The sequence below is a fragment of the Uranotaenia lowii genome, chromosome 1 (assembly GCF_029784155.1).
Source record: "Uranotaenia lowii strain MFRU-FL chromosome 1, ASM2978415v1, whole genome shotgun sequence".
In the NCBI taxonomy this organism is placed as follows: Eukaryota; Metazoa; Arthropoda; class Insecta; order Diptera; family Culicidae; genus Uranotaenia; species Uranotaenia lowii.
The window spans coordinates 5418705-5442048 of NC_073691.1; the positions used below are offsets into that span (position 1 = coordinate 5418705).

At 36.5% G+C, this 23344-nt stretch overlaps 1 protein-coding gene across 1 annotated transcript; it reads right to left on the reverse strand.

The window, feature by feature from the left end:
- Positions 1-433: 433 nt before the first annotated feature.
- On the reverse strand, positions 434-21129 carry LOC129738999 (tubulin alpha-1A chain-like). The gene is made up of 4 exons (XM_055730356.1): positions 20897-21129; positions 4465-4989; positions 1072-1749; positions 434-1008 (listed from the first exon to the last, which is right to left on the reverse strand). The coding sequence occupies exons 1-4, from the start codon at positions 20897-20899 to the stop codon at positions 865-867; spliced, it is 1350 nt and encodes a 449-aa protein (XP_055586331.1). The 5' UTR covers positions 20900-21129; the 3' UTR covers positions 434-864.
- Positions 21130-23344: the final 2215 nt, after the last annotated feature.

A 23344-nucleotide genomic window follows, 5' to 3' on the forward strand; every position in this document is an offset into this window, starting at 1 on the left:
GTAACGGAAAACAAACATTTTAGTGCGGAGTTGCAAAAATACGTTTATACGATTTTGTTACGTTTTAAATAATCTGAAATGTTTTTTTAAATATCTTTATTATAGAGATTTTCAGCTTTCAGCTGGTTCATCTCTTTAATTTGAAATGTACTACACAGCACTAATTTAAAATTGAGCTGAAAAAATGTAATTTTTTTTAAATGTAGAAAAAAAACTTTGTAACCATATATGATGATTATGTATGTGTAGAGTCCAGTTTACAAATTTTCGGATTCAGAAACGCTCATTCTTTCATCTCATTCATTTCTTCATTCTCTTGGATGGTTAAAAAAATACGTATTTAAAATATTTAGTTAAAGTCAGCCACAATAATCATTATGTGAGTAAATTCTAATTAAATGGCTTTCGGAAGCATGATAAAAATCAATTCAGTGTTTACTAATGACCAGTTTGTGCACTTTTTCTTTTCTTTTTCATAAAATAAATAAGTTCATAATACAAAGATTGTTTTGGTAAGATTAGTGTAAAATCAATACTCGATTTTAGAGTGTCGTAGATGTGTGTTTGTTTCTGTAGAGAAAGGCAGTTTTTTTTGCAAAATGTTGCTCGCAGGTTTCGATAGTTTCGATATTTAGTGTTGACTGTTGATGAAATCATGCTTCGCATTAGTCTATGGCTGCCGGGTGCATGGTTGATGATTTTTTACATTTTTCACACCACAATCTGAAATCTGAATCAACTCTGCCGAGCATCCTTTTTGTCTTTTGCTGTTATGATTGATTTTTTTTTAAACAAGCGAGAGGAACTTAGTAGTGCTTTTTTTGTGAACGTTTTTCATGGACAATCGTATAGCTGCGCTGCCACTTAGTACTCGTCACCCTCGCCAACTTCCTCCGTCGAATCGACACCGACCTCCTCGTAGTCCTTCTCGAGGGCGGCCAAATCTTCACGAGCCTCGGAGAACTCACCCTCCTCCATACCCTCGCCAACGTACCAATGGACAAAGGCCTGAGAAGGTTACTTAAAATTAAAATCCTAATTTTGATATAAAAAATGTAATAACTTTCTTACCCTCTTGGCATACATCAGGTCAAACTTGTGATCCAGACGGGCCCATGCTTCGGCAATGGCCGTGGTGTTGGACAACATGCAAACTGCCCGCTGAACCTTGGCCAAATCTCCACCCGGAACAACGGTCGGCGGTTGATAGTTGATGCCAACCTTGAATCCAGTGGGACACCAATCGACGAACTGAATCGACCGCTTCGTTTTAATCGTCGCAATCGCAGCATTGACATCCTTCGGCACCACATCTCCCCTATACAGCATACAGCAGGCCATGTACTTGCCATGACGGGGGTCACACTTGACCATCTGATTGGCCGGCTCGAAACAGGCATTGGTGATTTCCGCAACCGTCAGCTGCTCGTGGTAGGCCTTCTCAGCCGAAATTACCGGGGCATATGTCGCCAGCGGAAAGTGGATGCGCGGGTAGGGCACCAAGTTCGTCTGGAACTCGGTCAAATCGACATTCAGGGCCCCATCGAAGCGCAACGACGCCGTAATCGAGGACACAATCTGCCCGATCAGCCGATTCAGGTTGGTGTAAGTGGGCCGCTCGATGTCCAGATTTCGGCGGCAAATGTCGTAAATGGCCTCGTTGTCGACCATAAACGCGCAATCCGAATGTTCCAAGGTTGTGTGCGTCGTCAGGATTGAGTTGTACGGCTCAACGACGGCCGTTGATACCTGTTTGTGAAGGAGAGGGAAGAAGGGATGAAATCAATACACCCTGGCCGTCTTCCTAACAGCTTTGTTGTGATTCATATATTCATGCAAGGAGCAAGGAGAAAGGTAAAATAAGCAGGCCATGTTTTACTTTTCGGCACAAAGGATTTCGATAGAGTCGTTAGCCTACTTAGGCACCCGGGGGGGGACTTTTTTTCTATCTGATCCGAGATGGTGTTACTTGTTCCGTTTTCTTTCGAGTGCTTTTGTTCTTAACATACAGGTGAAGGTAGGAGAGTTTCCGGCAAGGTGACCAGTCCGAAATTTCCGCACCGAAAGACGAATTGCGAAAGAATGTCGAATTTTGATTTTTAAATTAATTTTCTGTTGTAACCTGAGAATCTTTATAATAAATTCATCTGAAACTGGCTTGAATGGGTAAATCTTTATTACTCCATTTGCTTGGTTGGTTGACAACTAACTACCCCCTTTCACAACGATTGCTTAGTTTTTATATTAAATCTATTCTAAATGCAAAACTACCACATTTTCAAAAATTTTATTTCGTTGAGCGTCAAATTCAGGTTTCAATATGGTACCACGTGGTCAAACTAATTTTCGTCACTCATGTGGATAACCAAACAAGATGTAATACATTCTTGTCGAAAATATTAACTTTTTAAAAATATATGCATAGTTCATGTTAAGTGTCTGGTCAACTGGCCAGAACAACTATTCTTACTAACCTTGTTGAGTAACCTCAATTTACTTATTGACATCTTCTTAACTTGCTTGACTTATTATTCACTTATCTGGCCTGACTAACAAAACCGACTTTACTGATCTCACTGACTTGACCGATAAAAATAACCTTACTATCAGGGTTTCAGAAAGACCCAGTTGAACACATTGCTGCAACCTGGATGGCCAAAAAGACTTTTTTAAGTTGTTCAAGTTGATTGATCAGAATCATCAATCAAAACAAACTGATTTGATTTATTTGAATGGCATGACCAACCGGACCAGATCAGAATGGCATGGTGACATAACTGACTTCTACCATCACTGACGCATACAGACTCCTTTCGATCTACCTGATCTGCCTTTCTACACTGATTCAAGTAACCTGACAGGACTAATAGACTTGATCGAAGCTACAAAGATAAGGTATCATCTACGGGAATAGCGGGGATACATCATAGCGGACCTCACAGAAAGAGGGTAAACCACTGTCGGGAGATACCCATGGTTAGAGAGGTGCGATGCCGGACAAGCCTCTCGAATCGGTGTGGGATGTCATCGTTGTCGGAAAACATCCGAGTCATAGCGTTCAAAGTCCCGGATGTGTGCAGTGACAGGTGCGAGCCCAGAACAAGCTGCTCTAGATCTGGCACACGACGTACAGAAAAGGCCGCGGGCCAAAAATCCTAGGATTGCCAGCCTAAGGGATACAGGAAACCAGACAACAGTCGGAGAAGACTGACCATATCGACGGGAGGCTGTCGAGTAGTGTGCGTCCGACTCCACGGTTTGAAGCTACAAAGATAGGGAAACATCTTCTGCGTAGCGGATGCCGTGGGTACGCCGCATTCGTGCGTAGGATACTCCACCTTCGGGGAGTATCTGAGCAGTGCGATTCCAAACGATCGAAGCTGCGGGGATATTACTATACCTTGTTCGCAGTGGAAGTTGTTGGGAAGGGGTTATTCCACGATCGGGGTATTCCCACAAGCATAGTGGCTCTCGACGCCGGGCGATACATTCGAGTCGAGTCTTCGTCGGGAATCATTATCGTCGAGTCTAGGATAGACTGCTCTCGATCGGCACACGACGGGCATAAACGTGGCAAACCTCGAATTCTGGGGATAAGATTTCGGACTTCGAGTCGTTAGAGGTGAGGTCAGGAAAAGTGGTCCGTGTGGGTAAACCCTGAGTCTTTGCGATAAGAGGTCGGAAAACGAGTCGCAAGAGGAGAGACCAGGCCTTTAATCAAGAAGAGGAGGGGTCTGAGTGTTTACCTCGAGTCATTACGAGGAAAGATCAGATCTCGAGTCGCTTGAGGAGAGATCGGGCCTCGATTCGTGCCGAGGAGAGATATGTTTACGTCAACCTCGAGTCGATTCGAGGAGGGGACGGATCTCAAGTCGTAAAAGGACAGATCAGCCCTCGAGTCGCGAATTTTACTATTTTTATGGTGGTAATAGAAAGAGAACATTTGAAAATTCTCTTCCCACAATGATGATGAATCTACCTATATTCCAAATCATGTGAATTTTGAACCCTAGTTACACTTTTCTAGATTTCGATAGATTATTCTTCCGATGGTCACCTTGCCCGGCAAAGAAATTACACCGTTTATATATCGAGTACGGGGGAAACGATTTTCGTCACGCGAACGCTGCTGGGTAATTAGTATTCTCTTCTAGCTTTGGCTTTGACTGGTTTTGGTCCACGTCCGCCCGAGGTTCTGTCGCAAGGGAGAGACCTACAAAAGGTTAACCCAAATTCGAATCGGGGTTTTGCTGACCGAACAAAACGAAACGAACCGAACCGAAGCCCACCGTAATGATGCAATCGTTGCCGGTGTAAATATAAACGGTCTGACCCGAGGGCAGTCACCTCGCTCCCCTATACAGGAGCTATATATAGGCAAACTTCATCCTTTCTTCGCTTTTATACCTTTAAGTAAATTAAAGGTAGGTGTGGGAGGATATCATCAATCAAACGCTCTCTCACCTGCGGTGCCGGGTAGATAGAAAACTCCAGCTTGGACTTCTTTCCGTAGTCGACCGAGAGGCGCTCCATCAGCAGCGAGGTGAAGCCACTTCCGGTACCGCCGCCAAAAGAATGGAACACCAGGAATCCCTGCAGGCCGGTGCACTGGTCGGCCAGCTTGCGAATGCGGTCCAGCACCAGATCAACGATTTCCTTACCGATGGTGTAGTGACCGCGGGCATAATTGTTGGCAGCGTCCTCCTTACCAGTGATCAGTTGCTCCGGATGGAACAGCTGCCGGTAGGTTCCGGTGCGGACCTCATCCACCACCGTCGGTTCCAGATCGACAAAGACGGCTCGTGGGACATGTTTACCGGATCCAGTTTCGCTGAAGAAGGTGTTGAAGGAATCGTCGCCTCCGCCGATGGTTTTGTCCGATGGCATTTGGCCGTCCGGTTGGATTCCATGCTCCAGACAGTACAGCTCCCAGCAGGCGTTCCCGATCTGGACGCCAGCCTGGCCGATGTGAACCGAGATGCATTCTCTCTGGAAGTGGATGGAGACAACAGGTAATAAATTATTTTTTTCATATTTTCTTCAGTTTTTCAGCAGAATAATATTATTGAAAACACGTGTATTGTAACCAGGTAAACGCCTACTTTTTAAAATTCTACGTTCAACGAAAAGAAAGTGAAAGTTTTGGATCAATTTTTTAGTTTTATTCTTAAATCTAAATTCTGCAACTGAATTCATGATCTGAATTCGAAATTTGAGATCTGAAACTAATTCCGAAATACGAATCTAAAACCGGCATTTGAAATATGAAATACAAAATCTTAAATCTGTTTCTGAAATTTAAATCTGAAATCTAAGATTTGACCTGATTTATGAATCTTTATTTTATTCGAACATGTTTGGTTTCAGTTCAATTCTGAATTCTGAATCTGATCTGAAGATAAATGCTACTGAGTCTGCATGCTCCCAAGATTATAAAGAAAAAATAATCAAAAAAACTTGTTGTTCACCTTTAGACAATTAAATTCATTGAAGAATGTTGTAGAGCATGAGTAGTTTCAGGCCGGATGCAATAAAAAATTATACCATAACGGCGACAGCTATTTGAGCTCTAATTTCGCGACTTCCATTGGCTAAGATTGCAGCTTAAACGACCATACCCTGCTTAGGACGATAATCCATAAAATCGAATTTAAAACGAATTAAAACTACCACCACGCTCAGCCGTTATGCGTTATGACCTTTTTCGGGAATGCGCTCGCGGGACAAATTCAGTTTCAGTTTCGTCTGGCCTCGAAGGAGGTATCACATTTTTTTTTCTTCCTCTCATAATCGATCATTATCTTAATAATACCAATTTTAATCGAGGTCCCCCACTCCTACGCTCGCAATCACTCGAATGGAGTCTATGTCTACATAACCTATCTATTGTTTGTTTTCCTTTTTTGGTTTTTTTTTTTCGATTTCGTGATCGAACATGGGTTTATTATTTTTTCTGGTGAGCATAAAATAAAAGCCAAAACTGGAGCACGATTCACGCGTTGTGCTCTCCCAACCGAGCTAGCAAGCCATGACGAATTATTGTCACCGCTTGGTTAGATTTGTCAATAAATTCAAGGCACTCTGCGTTCTGCGGGAAGATGATTGAGTCGTAAATCTTCATCCTTTCAACAGTTGGTTTTTCGGGTTCCCTTCGGGAACTTATTTACATTTTTCGTCATTGGAATCAGAATCAGATCAACGACCCAGTCAGACTTGATTAACAAAAGAGATCTGTCATGTCTGGATAAACAAAAGACTATCAAACGATCAATCTGTATGTCTGCGTTTTGTCAATTCGCGGTTAAGCTTCGTTACACTTCACTGATTTAATCGAATTTCAAAGAAAAGATATGTCTTACCAGATCGTAAAACCAAAATGCATCTTTGAAACATTATCTGACATTTAATTTTTTTAAATAAGTTCTGTCCAAAATTTGTATGTGTTCTAGAAAGTAGGCTTAGAACGTTGCCGTTGAGAGCACGTTGTAACCTAACCCAGAAAGCAGTTTCAAATGTAAAACGGTTTACGATCTTCCACTCCACGAACCGTATGGAATTATTAGCACTGTGTATTGCTTTTAATTTTCCTCTCTTTCTCCGGTAGCTTTTTCACCCCAATTCAAGCTGGCTCTTAACTGAAACAAGTAGTTAAAACCAAAAATAACTGGGATCGGTGCACAAAATTAAACGGCCAAAGTTCACCTTCAATGCACATCGAGACACAGCTGGATCTTTCGCGAAATTTCGCGCAAGGTGTGGCTGGCTTCCGATGCATGGCCGGTTGATTTTGAACCGGGAAACGGGACTCCGGTGACTTATGGATGCAATTTGTCTTCTCTGTTATTTATGTTTTTATTTATTTATCCAATTTGGTGGGGATCATTGGATCTGTAGCTGGAGCAGGTAGGGCGTCCAATGGCGCACGATCTAATCTGATGAGGGCACTTCAGGGTTCAGCGAAAAAGATTATAATTGGTCGATGCAATTTCTTGGGTTTAATTGAAATCGAATATCGATAGATAATGGGGTACTATTTTTGTCACGGGTACCTAAATGATCTTCTTGCACATTCTACACATTCTGCACCTTATTTGAATTACATAGATTGAAAAAATATTGTCCACTCTTTTCTGTACTGATAGGTTTTGTGCAGGCTGATCCAGAATTTTTTTTATCAAATCAAACACAAGAAATTGCATGCGACACAAAGTAGCATCGGTTTTCATTTGAAACAATCGATAAGATTGTTCCAACTTTCACAACATCGATTCGTACCGTTTTAAGTTTTGTTATCACAAGTGTGCTGGAGGGTTTATACCGAAATTGCATTTTTTTCATTTGAAATTCGTCTTTTGACGCATGTTTTTCGAAGAATTCGTTCGGTGTTTTAATCGGAAACTAATAACATTTGTAGAAATTCGGTATTTAGGTGAATTTTCCGTCCCAGATTTGTTACCCGTTGGGGTTCTTGGAGTTTCAATGTAACAGTCGGTTAAAACCGTAAAACCGTAATATCTCTCTTGTTTATCCGATTTGTACAAAATTTCTAGTTTTAGAAACCTCGTAATTTGACACATTTTTGCATTTTTAGATTCTCAAAATAAAAAACTCAGAATTTTTGAAGAATTTTTAAAGGAATTATTTTTCAATTTGCAATTTCTCAAATTTTCGAATTCAACTTTGCACAGGATTTAAGTAACATATTTCAGCGCTAATGTAATTACACCTCTAGAACCGGTATGAAATTGCCTTTCTAGCGAATATAATTTTATTGCGAAAATCTTGCTTTAATATTATTAAAATTCAGTTGTTCAATTCAGAGATGAATTAAGGCGTTAGAAAATCTGAAAAATTGAAAATTGATAAAATGGATTTTTTTTTTTTTTTTTTTTTATTTTTATTTTATTTTTTTTTTTTTTTTTTTTTTTTTTTTTTTTTTTTTCTTTTTGCTCCCGTAACGCTGCGTATGAATTACGAGTTGAAGATTTTAAATGGGAAGAAAATAAATTATATCGGTGATGTCAGCTTAAATATGTGCCTATTTTTAAATTAAAAACTAAGGATCGTTAAGAAATAGTGGCAAAAATAAATAAGTTAATAGGTTCGTCGAAAAAAGTAAAAAATGCTTTGGGTTTGAAGAAAGTGATCAAAGAGCTTCAAAGAAGTGAATTCCAGTGATGCAGTTCGAATTTCTTGTGCCGTGGAACCAAAAAGCACTGGTGTTGAATGAAAATATGTGATTTGTTACTAATAAGAAGCGCAAATTTTACTCTTTGAGATTCAACACAGCAGGGGAAAAACGGCGTAAGAAGATTGCATTCAGTGAACCAAACCCTCAATAATTCAAGCAGTTTCGAGCTTGAAAATTCAAAAACGCACAGCCTGCTGTGGTTTTATGTGTTGGTCGACAGCATAAAGAATTGGCGGAAGATGGATCGGTGCTGGTGCTTAACGATCTACATTGATACATCAAAAAAAGCTAAGTACAATTTTCATAAAATTCTTCAGTGCAGAAGTTTCAGTATTTTAGTTTTTGATATTTTTTGTTGAAATTTTGTAGGTGATCGACATTTTAAACCAAAATCAATATTTTGATATTAAACTCATTTATTGAAAGATAATTTATAGTATCATCTAAAGATAATTGTCAAGAGTAGGCGTTATGAGTTATTATCGACAAGATGTATTAATATCAAATAAGCTCGTTGTTTCATTTATATGGAGTGTATTTCAGGTGTGTATGACAAATGATACGGTTTTACTTAACGGTTTACTTTGAACAAAACTAGAAGCAATAAGAAATGTTTTAAGCAACAGAATTAAGGTTTTTCTATTCTTTGTTGCAAAGACAACTTTTCTACTGTCTCTCTACAATGTCTACTGTCTCTCTGAATTTTTCGTCAACATCAAAAAAATATGTCAAAAACGATGCCGTTTGATTGATGTTTTAAATAATTCACTCAATATTGTAATTATAAAAAATTTCAAATTATTACGTTCCGCATAAATCTGAAAATACAATTTAAAAAATCAAGAAACTTATGAAGCGTATCTAGCACAACAACATAGAGGTAGAGGATATGTAGGGATACATTTCATTTGCAAACTTAAAAATAATGTTTGTCCGGAAAAACAAAACACTGAACTTTGATCTTATACAGAAGCGAGTCCCCGATTTTTTATTAAATATATTCAATGAGGTTTATGATATTGGATTGAATTTTAACAGATTTCAACTTTTTACACACCTTCCGCCAACACTCTTATCTTTCCATCCACACAAGCAAAATGGAATCAAAATCTGTTAAAATATTACCACATAAATAATTTTCAAAATATATTCTTGATGTTTCAAAACCGCTCTATTAGTACTAAAGGTTCATTACATTTTTTCCTAACTCAGATAATTTGTTATTAATCATGAGTTTACTTTACACATAATTTATTATAAAATATTCAAACTCACCGACAACCGACAATCAAATCTTAAAAACATTAGAGTAAACTTGAGAAATCTAGGATATGTTTATTGCACAAACATTTTTGCATTGCAACATTTTTTATTTGGATTTAAGGGTGAGATAAATATTTGATTCACGAACATAAACATGATGTCCACCTGGAGAATAACACAAATTAAATGCTATCACCGAAATTCTAAAGTCGATACTTAATCAATCCAAATTGTAATAGTTTATTGATAGAATTTTTCGAACTGTACAACGTATTCATTATTTTGAATTAATTCCTCATACATCAATCTAATCACATTACATAATTTAGATATTCAGTTATATGAGGCCGAGTTTAGCTAGGGACAATTAGAAAATTATTAAATTAATGGTGTATAATGCTAGGTTTGCATAGTTAAGTGTGTCTGAAATCACTCCGAATAACCAATCCAAACATAATTAATACAAAAACAGGAGAATAACGACCCTTTGCATGCTCTAAACATACCGTACAGTTCACAACCTATTTAAATATCATTTTATATTTCTTACGGCCTCTAGGCTTAATCAGGAGTTTCAATAGGAAACTTAGGCGGGCTAGGATATTAGTAGCTCAGGTTTCAAGTGGTTTTATCGCCTACCAAGGTGATTTCCCATACCATATTACCTTTTCCCCAAACATTCAGCGTGGAGATTTGTGGAGGGATGGCGTACAGCCGGCCTCCGCTAAACATATCTCAACATATGCTGCACTTCCCTTCCTCCTATCGACTACATGGACTTGGCCGGCGTCGTTATTGGTTCATTTTAAAGTAGGAGATCCTCAAAACTGTACAGTGAGATTGCGTTGCTTGTTCCCAGCACCTTTCATTTGGTTCATTGTGCAATGTTGATTATCTCGAACCAATCACGGAGTGCAACCATTATGCCATTGGCCTGCGGGGGCCGCAGGTGGACCGTAGTTGATAGCAAGCTCAAGCTCAAAATTGAAAATTGATAAAATGTTCGAAAAACAGCAACCTCTATACATTTTATTACAAATCGGTTGAGAAACAAGTGAGATATCGCGATTTCAAGCGAGGAGTACCAAATTGACAATTAGATCTGATTAGGAAGTTTTTTTTGTCTGGACTTTCAGGGAGCGCCCATTAGAGCAAGTTTACTCGTATTGGAAAAAAGGGGTAGAAATTTTGAAAATTTTACCATGCACAAATATTTTCAAGATCTTAGGGCGTTGAATTTTTTTAGAGCACTGTTTCTTTTTCAGCCGAATGTCGTCGAAATTTTGCTAGTTTTGCATCACAGCATGCGAAAATACAACACGTGTTGTAAAAAAACTTGAAGGCCACAGATCTTGAAAATGTTTTTGCATGGCAAAATTTTCAAAATGTGATTAAAGTGTCAAAATTTCTACCACTTTTTCCAAACATCAGTGAACTTGCTCTTATAAAAATAATGATTAAAAATTAAAAATTATGTATTGCGATTTTCTTCTCGCGCTAGAGTTTTTACACAAAAATTTCGTCAATCTAAAATTTCGTCAATCTAAAATTTCGCTAAACGATTTCGTACTTTTTCTCTCACCGTCATATCCATACACTTCTTGAATATGGGAACAAAAAATCAAAGCAATCATGTCATTCACATCAAAAATAAACAAATCATTCAAAAATTCATGGAGCCTAACTTCGAGCGAAATCTTCAGGTAACTCTCAAAGTATTTTATTGTAAAATTTGGTTTCGAAATAAACTTCTTTTCTAGATCCAATGTGACGTTAAAAATTAAAATCTACCACGAAGAAGATTTGAAGGAAAGACTGTCAGAGATGGTCCTACCAATAAATTTTTTCTATTGAAAAGTGTAAGTTAAAATCCATGAAGTTCAGAGAGTGAAAATTTTTGGGTGAAGCGAAAAAGGCCAAGAGGGCTTGTGGCGAAAAAGTGCGTATGTGAGAGGCGTAACACCAGATACCGCGCCATCAAGTGGTCCGGTACGACGGGAGCAAGAAAAACAACTGAGAGCTGCTCGAAAACCAACCCTGTTTCGAGCAGTTGCAAGGAAACGGCAAAACAAGACTACACAGCTTGCTGTTATTTTTGTTTTTTTTAAGGATCCGGCGGTTAATGAGAAAACCACACAACCATATCAGCTAAGTCCAGCAATGTTATTTTCATAATGTTTCTAATTTGAAAGCAATTGTACAAATTGATTCATAAGATTTTGGATTGTTTTCATTGGGATGTTCATTATACCCATATTATTAACAATATTTAATATGCTTCCTTTCAGCAGTTTAACGTTATTTTGAAGATTGTTGTCCATGGGGAATAAAATAAATCGTTCAATAACATTTCTCAATTTCATTGTTTCCTTAGAGGAATGTCTTGATACCCAAGTAATAGCTCATGAACTTAAGTAATAATTCTTTTATTACTATAGCACTCCAATGGAAAAATATCTATGTAAGGTGCATAATTTTATTATTTTTAGAAGAAGTTAATAATGGTCATTATCTTCAACGTTGATGAAAAAAATAAGCGTTTCAAATGAATTTTGAAAATATTGAGATCATAGTTTGATACATCTGCTTTCTGGATGTTTAAATAAAACTCCATTTACTTTTCAGCTACAACAATATTTTAGTTCCATTTATTTAAATGATTCCTATGGAACTTACCTGAATTTTAAAATCATTCCGTTTATTTTGTTTCTATTTGCATAGAAAAAAAATGAGTAGATACAACATAATTCATATTATCTGACAAAATAGTTTATTGAATCAATTTTGTAGCTTTGTTCGATTTTTTACTGCCTTCACTACATAGTAAAATAATTTGTTGAACATATTTCTTAGCTTTGTTTAGTTTTCGACTTCTTGCATCAGGTAAAATAAACGTTTCATCAATAATTATCAATCATGTCAATACTTCAAATTGTCTTCTTATTGTACATCTTCCTCTCAAAAAGAAAAAAAAATTATTGGATATTGTGAACTCAAAAAAAAATTAAACTATTGATTCTTTTGTTTATGTCATCAAAAAATTGAATTTGTTTTCAAAAAAACAGAAAAGTGAAGATTCTTTGAAATCTTTTTAAGTTTCATAATACTGGAAACTACTATCAAACGTTTTAGTTAGAAATTTAAACTTTTTTCTTAAAAGTATTTCTTAAATTTTTTACTGTTCTTCGAGTTAAACATTGTTTTGGAATATAAACATAATATCATTTCTTTTGCAGGTATCAGGTAATTTTTATTTTATCTATACTTAATTTATTATATTGAATATTGTTTAGATGTGAAAAAAAATTTAAAAAAAAACACTAATAAAATCGTAGTTGTTGGCTTTACTAGATATAAGATAACCTTTTTTTTCCATTAGCAATAGAAAACAACCCATGTAAGTAAAGACATATGTACATATAAAGTTATATCAAGTTTTTATTATTATATTATTACAAACAGCTTAAATACACCGTTTATTTGAATTTGTATTCATCAATATTTTATTACATATTTATTAAATGACATATGATTTATATTATATTATATTATATTTCTTTTTATATATCATTATATTTATACTGTATTTCATTTACCAGAGAAAAGGCATCTGGGGATAACCTAAAGCAATTATTGCAAGCGGAGTGGAGTGCCAACCATTGTAGGTTTCTGAGGGTTGGATGCTTTCTCTCGACGAACCATCGGCCGTGGAAGCCCTAGAAGTCAATTCGAAAGGCCGAGCCACACAGACATAGGCTGGACCTTGCTACCGATCGGGGAACTGTACATACATACATACATACATACATGAAAAGTGTAAGTTAAAATCCAATTGTGTTAAAAACAGTTTTTTTTACAATTCTCCTAATTTTCTAGCATCAATTATTGAATAGTATTCCTGGACTCATGATTATGACTATGTATCGAAAAAGTCGAAGAGAAACGGGAGATGAAAATGGTGATAGTGGTTAGAATCGACGCGATAACAAATAATAAAACTGGAAGTATAATCTTATTTATTTTCAAAACCAAAATGATGCATGATATTTAACAAATCCCTTAAAAACCCCGGCTACGGTTCAAAGAATGGCTAAAAAATGGACATGGTTATAAGGTCTAAAACCGCCAGAAAACTTATTATCGTCTGTTAAAATCTTTCACCAGGACCATGAATCGATCCAATATTTGTCTGTCTCTTGATTGATTTTTGTACCATTTTTTACTATCTTTAACCATTTTTTTAAATCTGAAATATTTGCGCAGTCGCGTAGATGCGGCTTAAATTAACGGATTAAATTTTGTATGTCACATTGCAAAGTTGCCAGCTTAATGTGTAAACAAATAGTTCAAGAACGGTACAAAACAAGGTGAAAAAAATATTTTTTACAAGTGAAATTAATTACAAGCGAATCTAGTTATTTAAGAACATCAGAGCAAGTTCACTGGTGTTGGGAAAAAGTGGTAGAAATTTTGACACCTACGGCTTATTTTGAAAATTTTGCTATGCAAAAACATTTTCAAGATCTGTGGCCTTCTAGTTTTTTTACAACACGTGTTGTATTTTCGCATGCTGTGATGCAAAAATAGCAATATCTCTATCACATACGGCTGAAATAGAAACAGTGTTGTAAAAAAAAAAACAACGCCCCAAGATCTTGAAAACATTTTTGCATGGTAAAATTTTCAAAATGTCAAAATTTCTACCACTTTTTCCCAACACCAGTGAATTTGCTCTCACAATACATGAATTCATTAAAAATCCCAGAAGAAGATCAAAGTAATCCGTGCTTCGGACATGACGCAAAATTTTTGCGCTCCGCGTTTTCGCAAATTTCATAATTTTTTGCCACAAAAAATGTTTAAATAGGCGGAAATTTTGAATTGGACCGACGTCTTTCAACAATAATAACGCTTACATACAGAAGTTCAATAAGTTGTGCTATTTAAGTGAAAATAAAATGTGTCAAATGAGTTTCATGTTGAAAGTTGTGTTGTAATTTACTCTCGCGTTTGGCAAAACAAATCGAACATTATTTATGGTTCTCTGGAAGTTAAGTTCCTCGTCAGTCAGATTTTGATTCTGGTAAAGTTTTGAAAACGTGCATAAATGATAAACATGAAGCTCAAAGCTGTGCTCAAAGTTTTTCAAGATAATCGGAATTGAGAAGTACAAACGGGTGCAGTAAAAGACAGCAATTAATACGTGGCTGCCTAAACTTGTTCTATTTTGGTGTTTTGGTTACGCTCATAATAATTGGTCTCCAAAAAGCGAAGAACGATTGGCGTTTTGTCTGCATTGTGAAGTTTGTATAAGAGAGTGAAGTTGGAAAATTATTTAGAAAGTTTTTGGCCGTCATTTTGAATTTCTCGATACACCGCCGGAATTCATATTATGACCTTCTATTGAAAATTTACAGAACTCAATTATCTGTCTTAGTTTCTTTTTAATTATCATCCTAAAAAAGTCCATTTTAATGCATACGTTAGTCCCCCTTATTCTGCGCCGCGCGTGAGGTGACGATAGTCGAATCGAGTCGGAGTCACGTGTGTCTTGTCACTTTATTCTCGAAGCCGATGTGACAGAGCATACGATTTGTACCTCACGGTGACTACTAGTTTAGGATAAGAACTCAAAAAGTTCATTCTAAAAGACGTTTCTCACCTAAAGCGACTACTGGAATCGGGTGACTCCACTACGTCACCTCACGCGCGGCGCAGAATAAGGGGGAGTGTCATATTTTATCTACATATCTTTCATAGATCCACTTAACAAAACAAAATTTGTAAGAGCACCTGTATCCGTGGTCCAAACAGCCGGTTAAGACCCAAATTCCGACCAGAGCAACCGACTCCGTGGTCCATTATACCAGTTTCAACTCAACTTTTTTTTGAACCGATGAGCTTTGGGGGGTTACCAGTTTTTTCGTTGGATTGGATCTGATTTTGTTGGTCCAATTCTTGTATGCATGCATGTATACATGTATGAGAACTTAGGATTGTTCGATCTTCGGGAAAAGATCGATCTCCAAGATCGATTCAGATGAATGGTTCTGGGATCGATCTATCTAAAAAATCAGAGCTTGAAGATCGATCTCCGATTAATCGATCTTTTTCCATTTGAAACAAGAGGGAACTACTTTTAATCAAAAATAGGCAAAATGACGCAAAATGTGTATAATCCTTGTACATATGAAAAAAAAAATTCAAGCGCTTTTATGTAAGGTGAACCGGAATTAGTGTTTTAAAACAACACTTATCAAAATCCAAATATCTCAGAAACGCTTTGATATTTTTAAGTAATGTTATGGCAATAAATATTTTAGAGTTTTAAAAAAAAATATTTTAAGGTATTTTTACTAAGATTTTCTTATGTTAATGGGAGATATCGAAAAAAATATGCGGAAACATTTCTTAAGATTAGCAAATTTTTGAAGTTATAATCAATCACAAACACCATCCTGCACCCAATTCACTAGGTTTGGACATAATTTTCTAAATTGTATTGAAATGAATTTAAAATTTCTTATTTTTTTTTCAACTGATCATGAATGCTATATGAAAAAAAAATCGGTTCGACCAGGAAACGAACTCGAGTTTTCTGATTATCTCTCCGTCACCTTACCAATAGGTAAATCCTCAGATGTAAACTAGTTAAGCTGTAGCTCTTTAATTCTGTTGACTTCATTAAATTAAATTCGCTGCTTGATTTTACGCCGGGAAAAGCTCATCGTGCCCCGATTGATGGGGCTTATACTGCCCCTACAGTGACTAATTTTCAGATTTCGGCACAAAAATTTAAAATGCATTTTTAAACGTTTATATCAACTTTTTCAAGTTTCATCCAGTTAAGAAATTGACTTTTTAGTGTCTGAACACGAAACAATGATGTAACTCACATATTATAGCTGTTTTCTATGGTTAAATCGTCCTTATTGTGGCCATTATGCCCTTATTTTCCCTAAATGAGAAAAAAAGATCGAAAGATCGAATCGAAAATAAACCGATCTAATCGATTTTTTCCTGGCCGAAGAATCGATCCCAAAAATCGAAAATCGAAGTTTAAAAGATTGATCTTCCAAAGATCGATCCAAGATCGACCATTCCTGAGAACCCACCAGTGGCTGATAGGTCTTTCGACCCGAGGCGGTACGGGAAGTCTCGATCGCGCATTCAGATATTGTTCATGCTTAACTCATAAACAATAATTGCAGCACAACCAAGGTGTCCGTTACCACTGGCTTGGGACAGGTTTGACTCATCTTACTCCCTTCCAACTGTTCGGAACAAATAAAGAATCCTACAAAGGTGTCTAAGTAACCTACTAAAGATTCCAAATTTGCCGAGATACTCCGGCTGGCTTGAACCCACAATCCATTGTATATCAGTTTTCTGGTCGTTTGATGACCTGTTCAATTCCCCCGCTAATCCCCAATAACAGAGTTAAGCAGTTATGAAAATATGAATATAATTTGAAACCATTTACCATTTGAAAAGGATTCTAGAATTTCTTCTAATCCACAGGAGAAACACTCCGCCTCATGGAACAGCTGACAGAATTCCGGGAAGTTTGAAATTTTTCAAGGATTGGACGTTGTATATTTATTTGAACCAGTTGATGCTTGATTTGAACTTTTCACTATCCACTATTTCACCAATTTTACACTTTTTCGGTATCAAATTTTGCAGGAGCAAAAAATCTGCTCCACACCCGGTCAAACAACCACTCAAGCTTTCACAGATGAATCCGGCAAAAAACAGATTGAAAAGACCCGGCTTATCTTTTTGTTCCCCAACCAGTACGATTATTCCTATACTATCCGATAACAGCTTTTTGTGAAGAATCATTTTGTTGGTCCAATTCTTGTATTTAGGTATAAATTAAACCCAAGAATAGACTACGACGAATACATGTGCTCTTATATCGGTTTAAAAAAAATTAGTTGAAACTGTGGACCACCCGGAGCAGATTCTTTGGTCGGAATTTGGATCTAAACCGGCTGTTTGGACCACGGATGCAGGTGGTCAAGACAGTACACGACGCTCATTAGACCGGTGCACCGCGGTGGTCCCCTACGGGCACGAAACGTGAATATTACTCAACGAAAAACCATGTAAATAAAAAAATAAATGTAGTTCTTCTGAATTTAAACTTGAAATATTTACATATCTCAACTCTGATTGTGGATTTCAAATTTAAATTTTTACTGAAGTTGAATTTGATTCACCTGATTTGCATTTTGATTTGCATTTTTTAAACAATTGTTTTAGGTAGGTTTTAAATAACAACCTCCTATTATGAAATCATGGTTTCAAAAAGAACTCGAGCATTTCAAGTAGGATACGTCTAATCAACGTTTCGAACTCAACTATCGTTTATGGTATCGATCGATAACTTATCTCTTTTTTTACAAATTAATGATGAACCATTGCAAATTTGATTACGATACATCAAAGCAAATGTGTTCATTGGAAATGTAGGTAGCCCAGATAGCGGCAGAAACTTGTTAATATGCAATGTGTGTGTGTAAAATTGCAGCTGTCACAATTAATTTTCGTAATTTTCAAATAAATCATACTGAAATTTCTAGAAAAAAGTATAATGGGTGGATCTCCACATTTCAAACACAGATGAAAGTGTGAACAGTCAAAAACAAGTCTAACTTACCATGAGTTATGAGATTTTAAACAGTTATTATGAGCTTAAAAAAGCTCAGTGAAATTGTTAAAGCTTGCTTTGATATGTAGGTAAGTAAGTAGGCGTTGGAAAGGCTCTTCAAAATGTGAGATGGTTGGTTTAAAATTATTCAGTTGCGATATGGAGGCGCATGGTCTATTGAATGAACTTCGATTATATTGTTATCTAATTGATGACGTTGAGTTGTCTAGAACTTAGGTGTAACTAGTCACAATTTAATGCGATACAGACTATAATAACTAATTGAACGCTATTGCTGGGAACCAGTGATGGCATATTTAAAAATCTTCATCATCATAAAACATTACTTTTCAGGCTTGTGATATTCTAATGAATTGCTGCTACCCGGCACAAATCGATCCTTCCACGGATAAGTTCCCACAACATTTCTGGTTAAAATTTTCATGTTACCGTTTTTCTAGAACCCTGCGTATGACGGAATGATTCACTCAATTTCACTCAACACTAGCTAGCATACTAGAGAGGAAAGCGAACGGCGAGAAAAAAAAAACAGAATTAAAGCCGGGGCAAAATGACTCATATTTTATGCATTCATCGACGGCTAGTCTCGGATTGTGGTCAATATTGTGTAGTGTTTTGCTTTTTTGAGCTGCTTCTAGGCCGGTTGTTGGTCAGTTTGATCCACATTTTAGTTCCGTTTTTTTTTCTTCTCTCTAGAAGTGTCGCTAATTATGTTCGTCTCGACTGCTGTATGTAGAACTTGTAGGGTGAAACCCTCCCTCTTGTGAAATTGTTTGGTGTTCGTGTTGCTTTTATGGAGGGTCCTTTCCCTGATCGACAGTAAACACACTACTGATGGTAGGTGTTCTTTTCTGAATCGCAGAAGGCGTGGGCGGGTTGATACGTGGTCGGTCAGTGGCTAATGAATTTCGGTATTATAATGTCAATCGTAAAGAATGGGGAAATGTTTTCGCAGCCTACTACTACTGGCCCCTAGATTATAGGACAATTTATTACGACTTCATCATTCATGTGTTCAACTCTACGGAATAATGGGAAAATGTTACCCGAAACACAAATTTCCACCCAATTACATGTTTCGAAATCGAGCAAAGAATTTCTCCAGTAGTCGGACCCATTTAGTTGCGGCCACCAAATGTACGTAAATGTTCCTATATAATTTTTGGAACTTTGATTGCATGTTACTAGTTACATGTTATCGGCAACAAAAAAGAAGGTTTGTAATCGAGCCATGCATGGGGAAAAAGGTACACCTTTTTCGTTCATTTCCTACTAAGAACTGGGAAAAACAAAAACAAAATACCTACATCGGGAAAGAGTTTACTGAACTTAGTCCAGAGTGGCAGCTTGTCATGATGGATTAGAATGACGATGGCCTCTTTCAGCTAGGTTTGCGTGAAGTCATGACATTTCGCTCTGTTGCTATTTTTTTTGTCTATGGGAAGGTAATTGCCAAGGTCCCCGAAGAACAATTTTTATGTTTTTGAGTTGTGCTTCAAATATATAATTTGAATTTAAATTAACTAAACACTGAATTTGAAATCTGAATCTGAAATCTGAATCTGAAATCTGAATCTGAAATCTGAAATCTGAATCTGAAATCTGAATCTAAAATCCGAATCTGAAATCTGAATCTCAGATCTGAAATCTGAATCTGAAATCTGAATCTGAAATCTGAATCTGAAATCTGAATCTGAAATCTGAATCTGAAATCTGAATCTGAAATCTGAATCTGAATCTGAAATCTGAATCTGAAATCTGAATCTGAAATCTGAATCTGAAATCTGAATCTTAAATCTGAATCTGAAATCAGAATCTGAATCTGAAATCTGAATCTGAAATCTGAATCTGAAATCTGAATCTGAAATCTGAATCTGAAATCTGAATCTGAAATCTGAATCTGAAATCTGAATCTGAAATCTGAATCTGAAATCTGAATCTGAAATCTGAATCTGTAATCTGAATCTGAAATCTGAATCTGAAATCTGAATCTGAAATCTGAATCTGAAATCTGAATCTGAAATCTGAATCTGAAATCTGAATCTGAAATCTGAAATCTGAATCTGAAATCTGAATCTGAAATCTGAATCTGAAATCTGAATCTGAAATCTGACTCTGAAATCTGAATCTGAAATCTGAATCTGAAATCTGAATCTGAAATCTGAATCTGAAATCTGAATCTGAAATCTGAATCTGAAATCTCAATCTGAAATCTGAAATCTGAATCTGATATCTGAATCTGATATCTGAATCTGAAATCTGTTATCTGAATCTGATATCTGAATCTGAAATATGAAATGTGAATCTGAAATCTGCACCGAACATTGAAAATCTAAAATTTGGAATTTTGATCTTATATCATATTTCTGAATCAAGTGTTCAGGTTTTTAAATACCTTATTTAGTTTTATTGTTTAAAAAATTGATTCTGAAGTATAAATTCTTCAAATTTGAATTTCACTTAATTCTTGAACGTAGACTTTCAGGGGTACATCCCTGAATCCGCGTTGTGAATTTAGTGAGTAAACGTCATAGATTTTGATTTAAAATTTAAAATTTGAAGCTCCCATTTGAAGAATTAAAAATATTTTTTCTCATAGTACTGTTAAAAATATTTAGAAAACTATTCAAGTTGAATTTTAAACCGAAGTATGTCATGCCGACTTCCGGTCGCTCATTTTCGAGTTGTCAAATTTCAAACGGGTAACTTTGATTAATGGTTTTTTTATTTCTTCGGTTGCTTGCACACAGAAAATAAAAACTCACCATTTTAAAATTGTTTTCTTAACTTCAAAATTGAATCACAAACTGTTATTTTGCCTTTTTTAGTACACTGGCACACGAATTTTCACAATTTTTGTATTTTTTTTTTCAACTGTAACTTTTTTCCAGAAGAACCGAACTTTTGCAACGGAAAAAATTAACCCACACACCACCACCACAAGCTTTGAACTAGAAGAGGAGTCCACCGATTTGTCTGCAAGGCAACAAATGTGAAGAGAGACTGACGGCCGGCCCGAGAAGATGGATCCACTTTTATACCTTCCAGGGAAAACGCCTACCCACCCACCCATCATCATTATCATCATCAGAAGTCGCAATCATTGGGCAGGAGTAGTCATCGGATAAGTACGGAACAACCAGCAATCATCGTCATCGTCGAAGATTGTGTTCTAAAGGTGGAATTCTCGGAACACTCAGGGAACCTGCCGCGGGCTGGTGAACTTTCGCCAGCTTTCGTTGAGGGAACTTCCGATGCAAGAAAATCAACGACTGGAAAACAGTGGTGAGTAGGTACATTTATTCCATTAAATATGCTAACAGTGGCAGATTGTTAACTCACGAAAGTCCTACACACATTTGTAAATTTTACAAGTCAAATGTATTGATTGGAATCCTAATGAATCAAATGTATTCAAAATGTTTCCTAAAAGTCTCAGACGGGTTGAGTAAGTTTGAAAGAATCGTTAAACAGATTTCCTGATTGCTTAGAAGGTTGACAGGATATTTTAAATAGATTTTCAAACAAATTCATTCGACTCATTTATGCTATCAATGATAATATCAAACTACTATACTGATCAGATTCCCGGTGTCCTAGACGATAACATTGCTATTAATTTAGTGTATACTGTAAGAGAGCCAAAACAAGCCGAAGGCTGGAAAAACTAGCGAAGCCGAATCGCTTAGATCCGAATCCGATTCCTTCAGCTCACATGAGAGTCGACACGATCGTCGTGGGCATCAGAAAACAAACAAACCCCATCCCCCTAACTCAACCCAACCCAATCCAAGCAATCGTGTCGCGAGAACAATTGAGAAAACCGGAGAAACGTCTTATATCGGCGTGTTGCCTGCTTCTCTACTACAAACTGTCATCCCCCCATTCTCCAATACAGTCGGTACGAAGAAAAGAATCTCTCTGGAATATAAGGCGAGGCGAGTAAGTTAATGAAAATGAATGATCATTTTAGTTCAACAAACAGCGCCGCTCCAGCGTCACTTTTTTTTATTAGTAAGTGAGTGAAGTGGAGACTTAAAACAACTAAATTCCCTCCGACATCGGCCAAAAGGCGGTGAGACGGTGACATTTGAACCGAACAGAGCGAGCGGCAGCATAAAATGCGGAGACGCGAATCAGTCCTAAAGTTGGGTAGGACGAATGTTGTTGACCTACTAGCCACTTAGAATGATTCGGTTCAACACCAGCCCTCCTGCTTGGATGGGTGGGTGTTTGTGTGGTCTAGAATCGGTTGCAGACACGCACTGAAAGTCAATTGAAGAGTTCTTGCTGTTTTTTTTGTTTACCAACAATACTTCTGATGAAGATTTTCTGTCGCATTCCAATTTCTGCCAGTAGGCCATGCTGCATTATTTTTTCTTCCTCATCAATGGGTGTTCTTTTCTCAGCATTGTAACACTTATTGGATGATCTAAATTGATTCATATGCGATGCTGAAAAATGGACAAAATGGTAAGAATGACAAAAGTTACTGAGTTGACTTATATTATCAAATCGAAAAAAGGCATCGATGACAAAAGTCAACAAAATAACAACAATCTTCAGATTCACAAAAATGACAAAATTTGAAAAAAACTACAGAAAATGACAAAAGCAAATAAGATGATGGCAAAAATGACTTTTAAAATGATGCTAGATAAAATAAAATTATCTCCAAAACGCATGAATATTTTCAATCTACTTATCACGAAAGGTGACCTAAATTAGTTTCTAATATATATATATAAACATATTGAAATAGGTGGAATATTTTTTCGAACAAGACAAATATTTTATTTAAGATAACATAAGTTGGATGAAATTAAATGAAGTATGTCCTATATTAACGTTAAAAACAATTTTTTACAATTAGTCTAAAATTTTATTCAAACGACTCACCAAAATTTTTATGATTTATGAATTTTTATGAAATTTTTATGAAGTTATGCGTATGAGCCAATTGCGTACTAAAATGATAAAGTAAAAAATCTTTATAAGACACGAATACCCAAGGAGTGGTGAAATGTCTAGAATAAACCGTAATAATAATTATAATAAAATCTTTTTAATTAATATAACATTTTGCATATACTGGTGCAAATCAAATAAAATTTAGTGGCTTGTGATATAGCTCAGTTGGCAAGTCTGTTGTCTCCTGAGCCGATGTCCGCGAGTTCGAGCCCAAGAGTAAAACATCGAACACAGTTGTACCG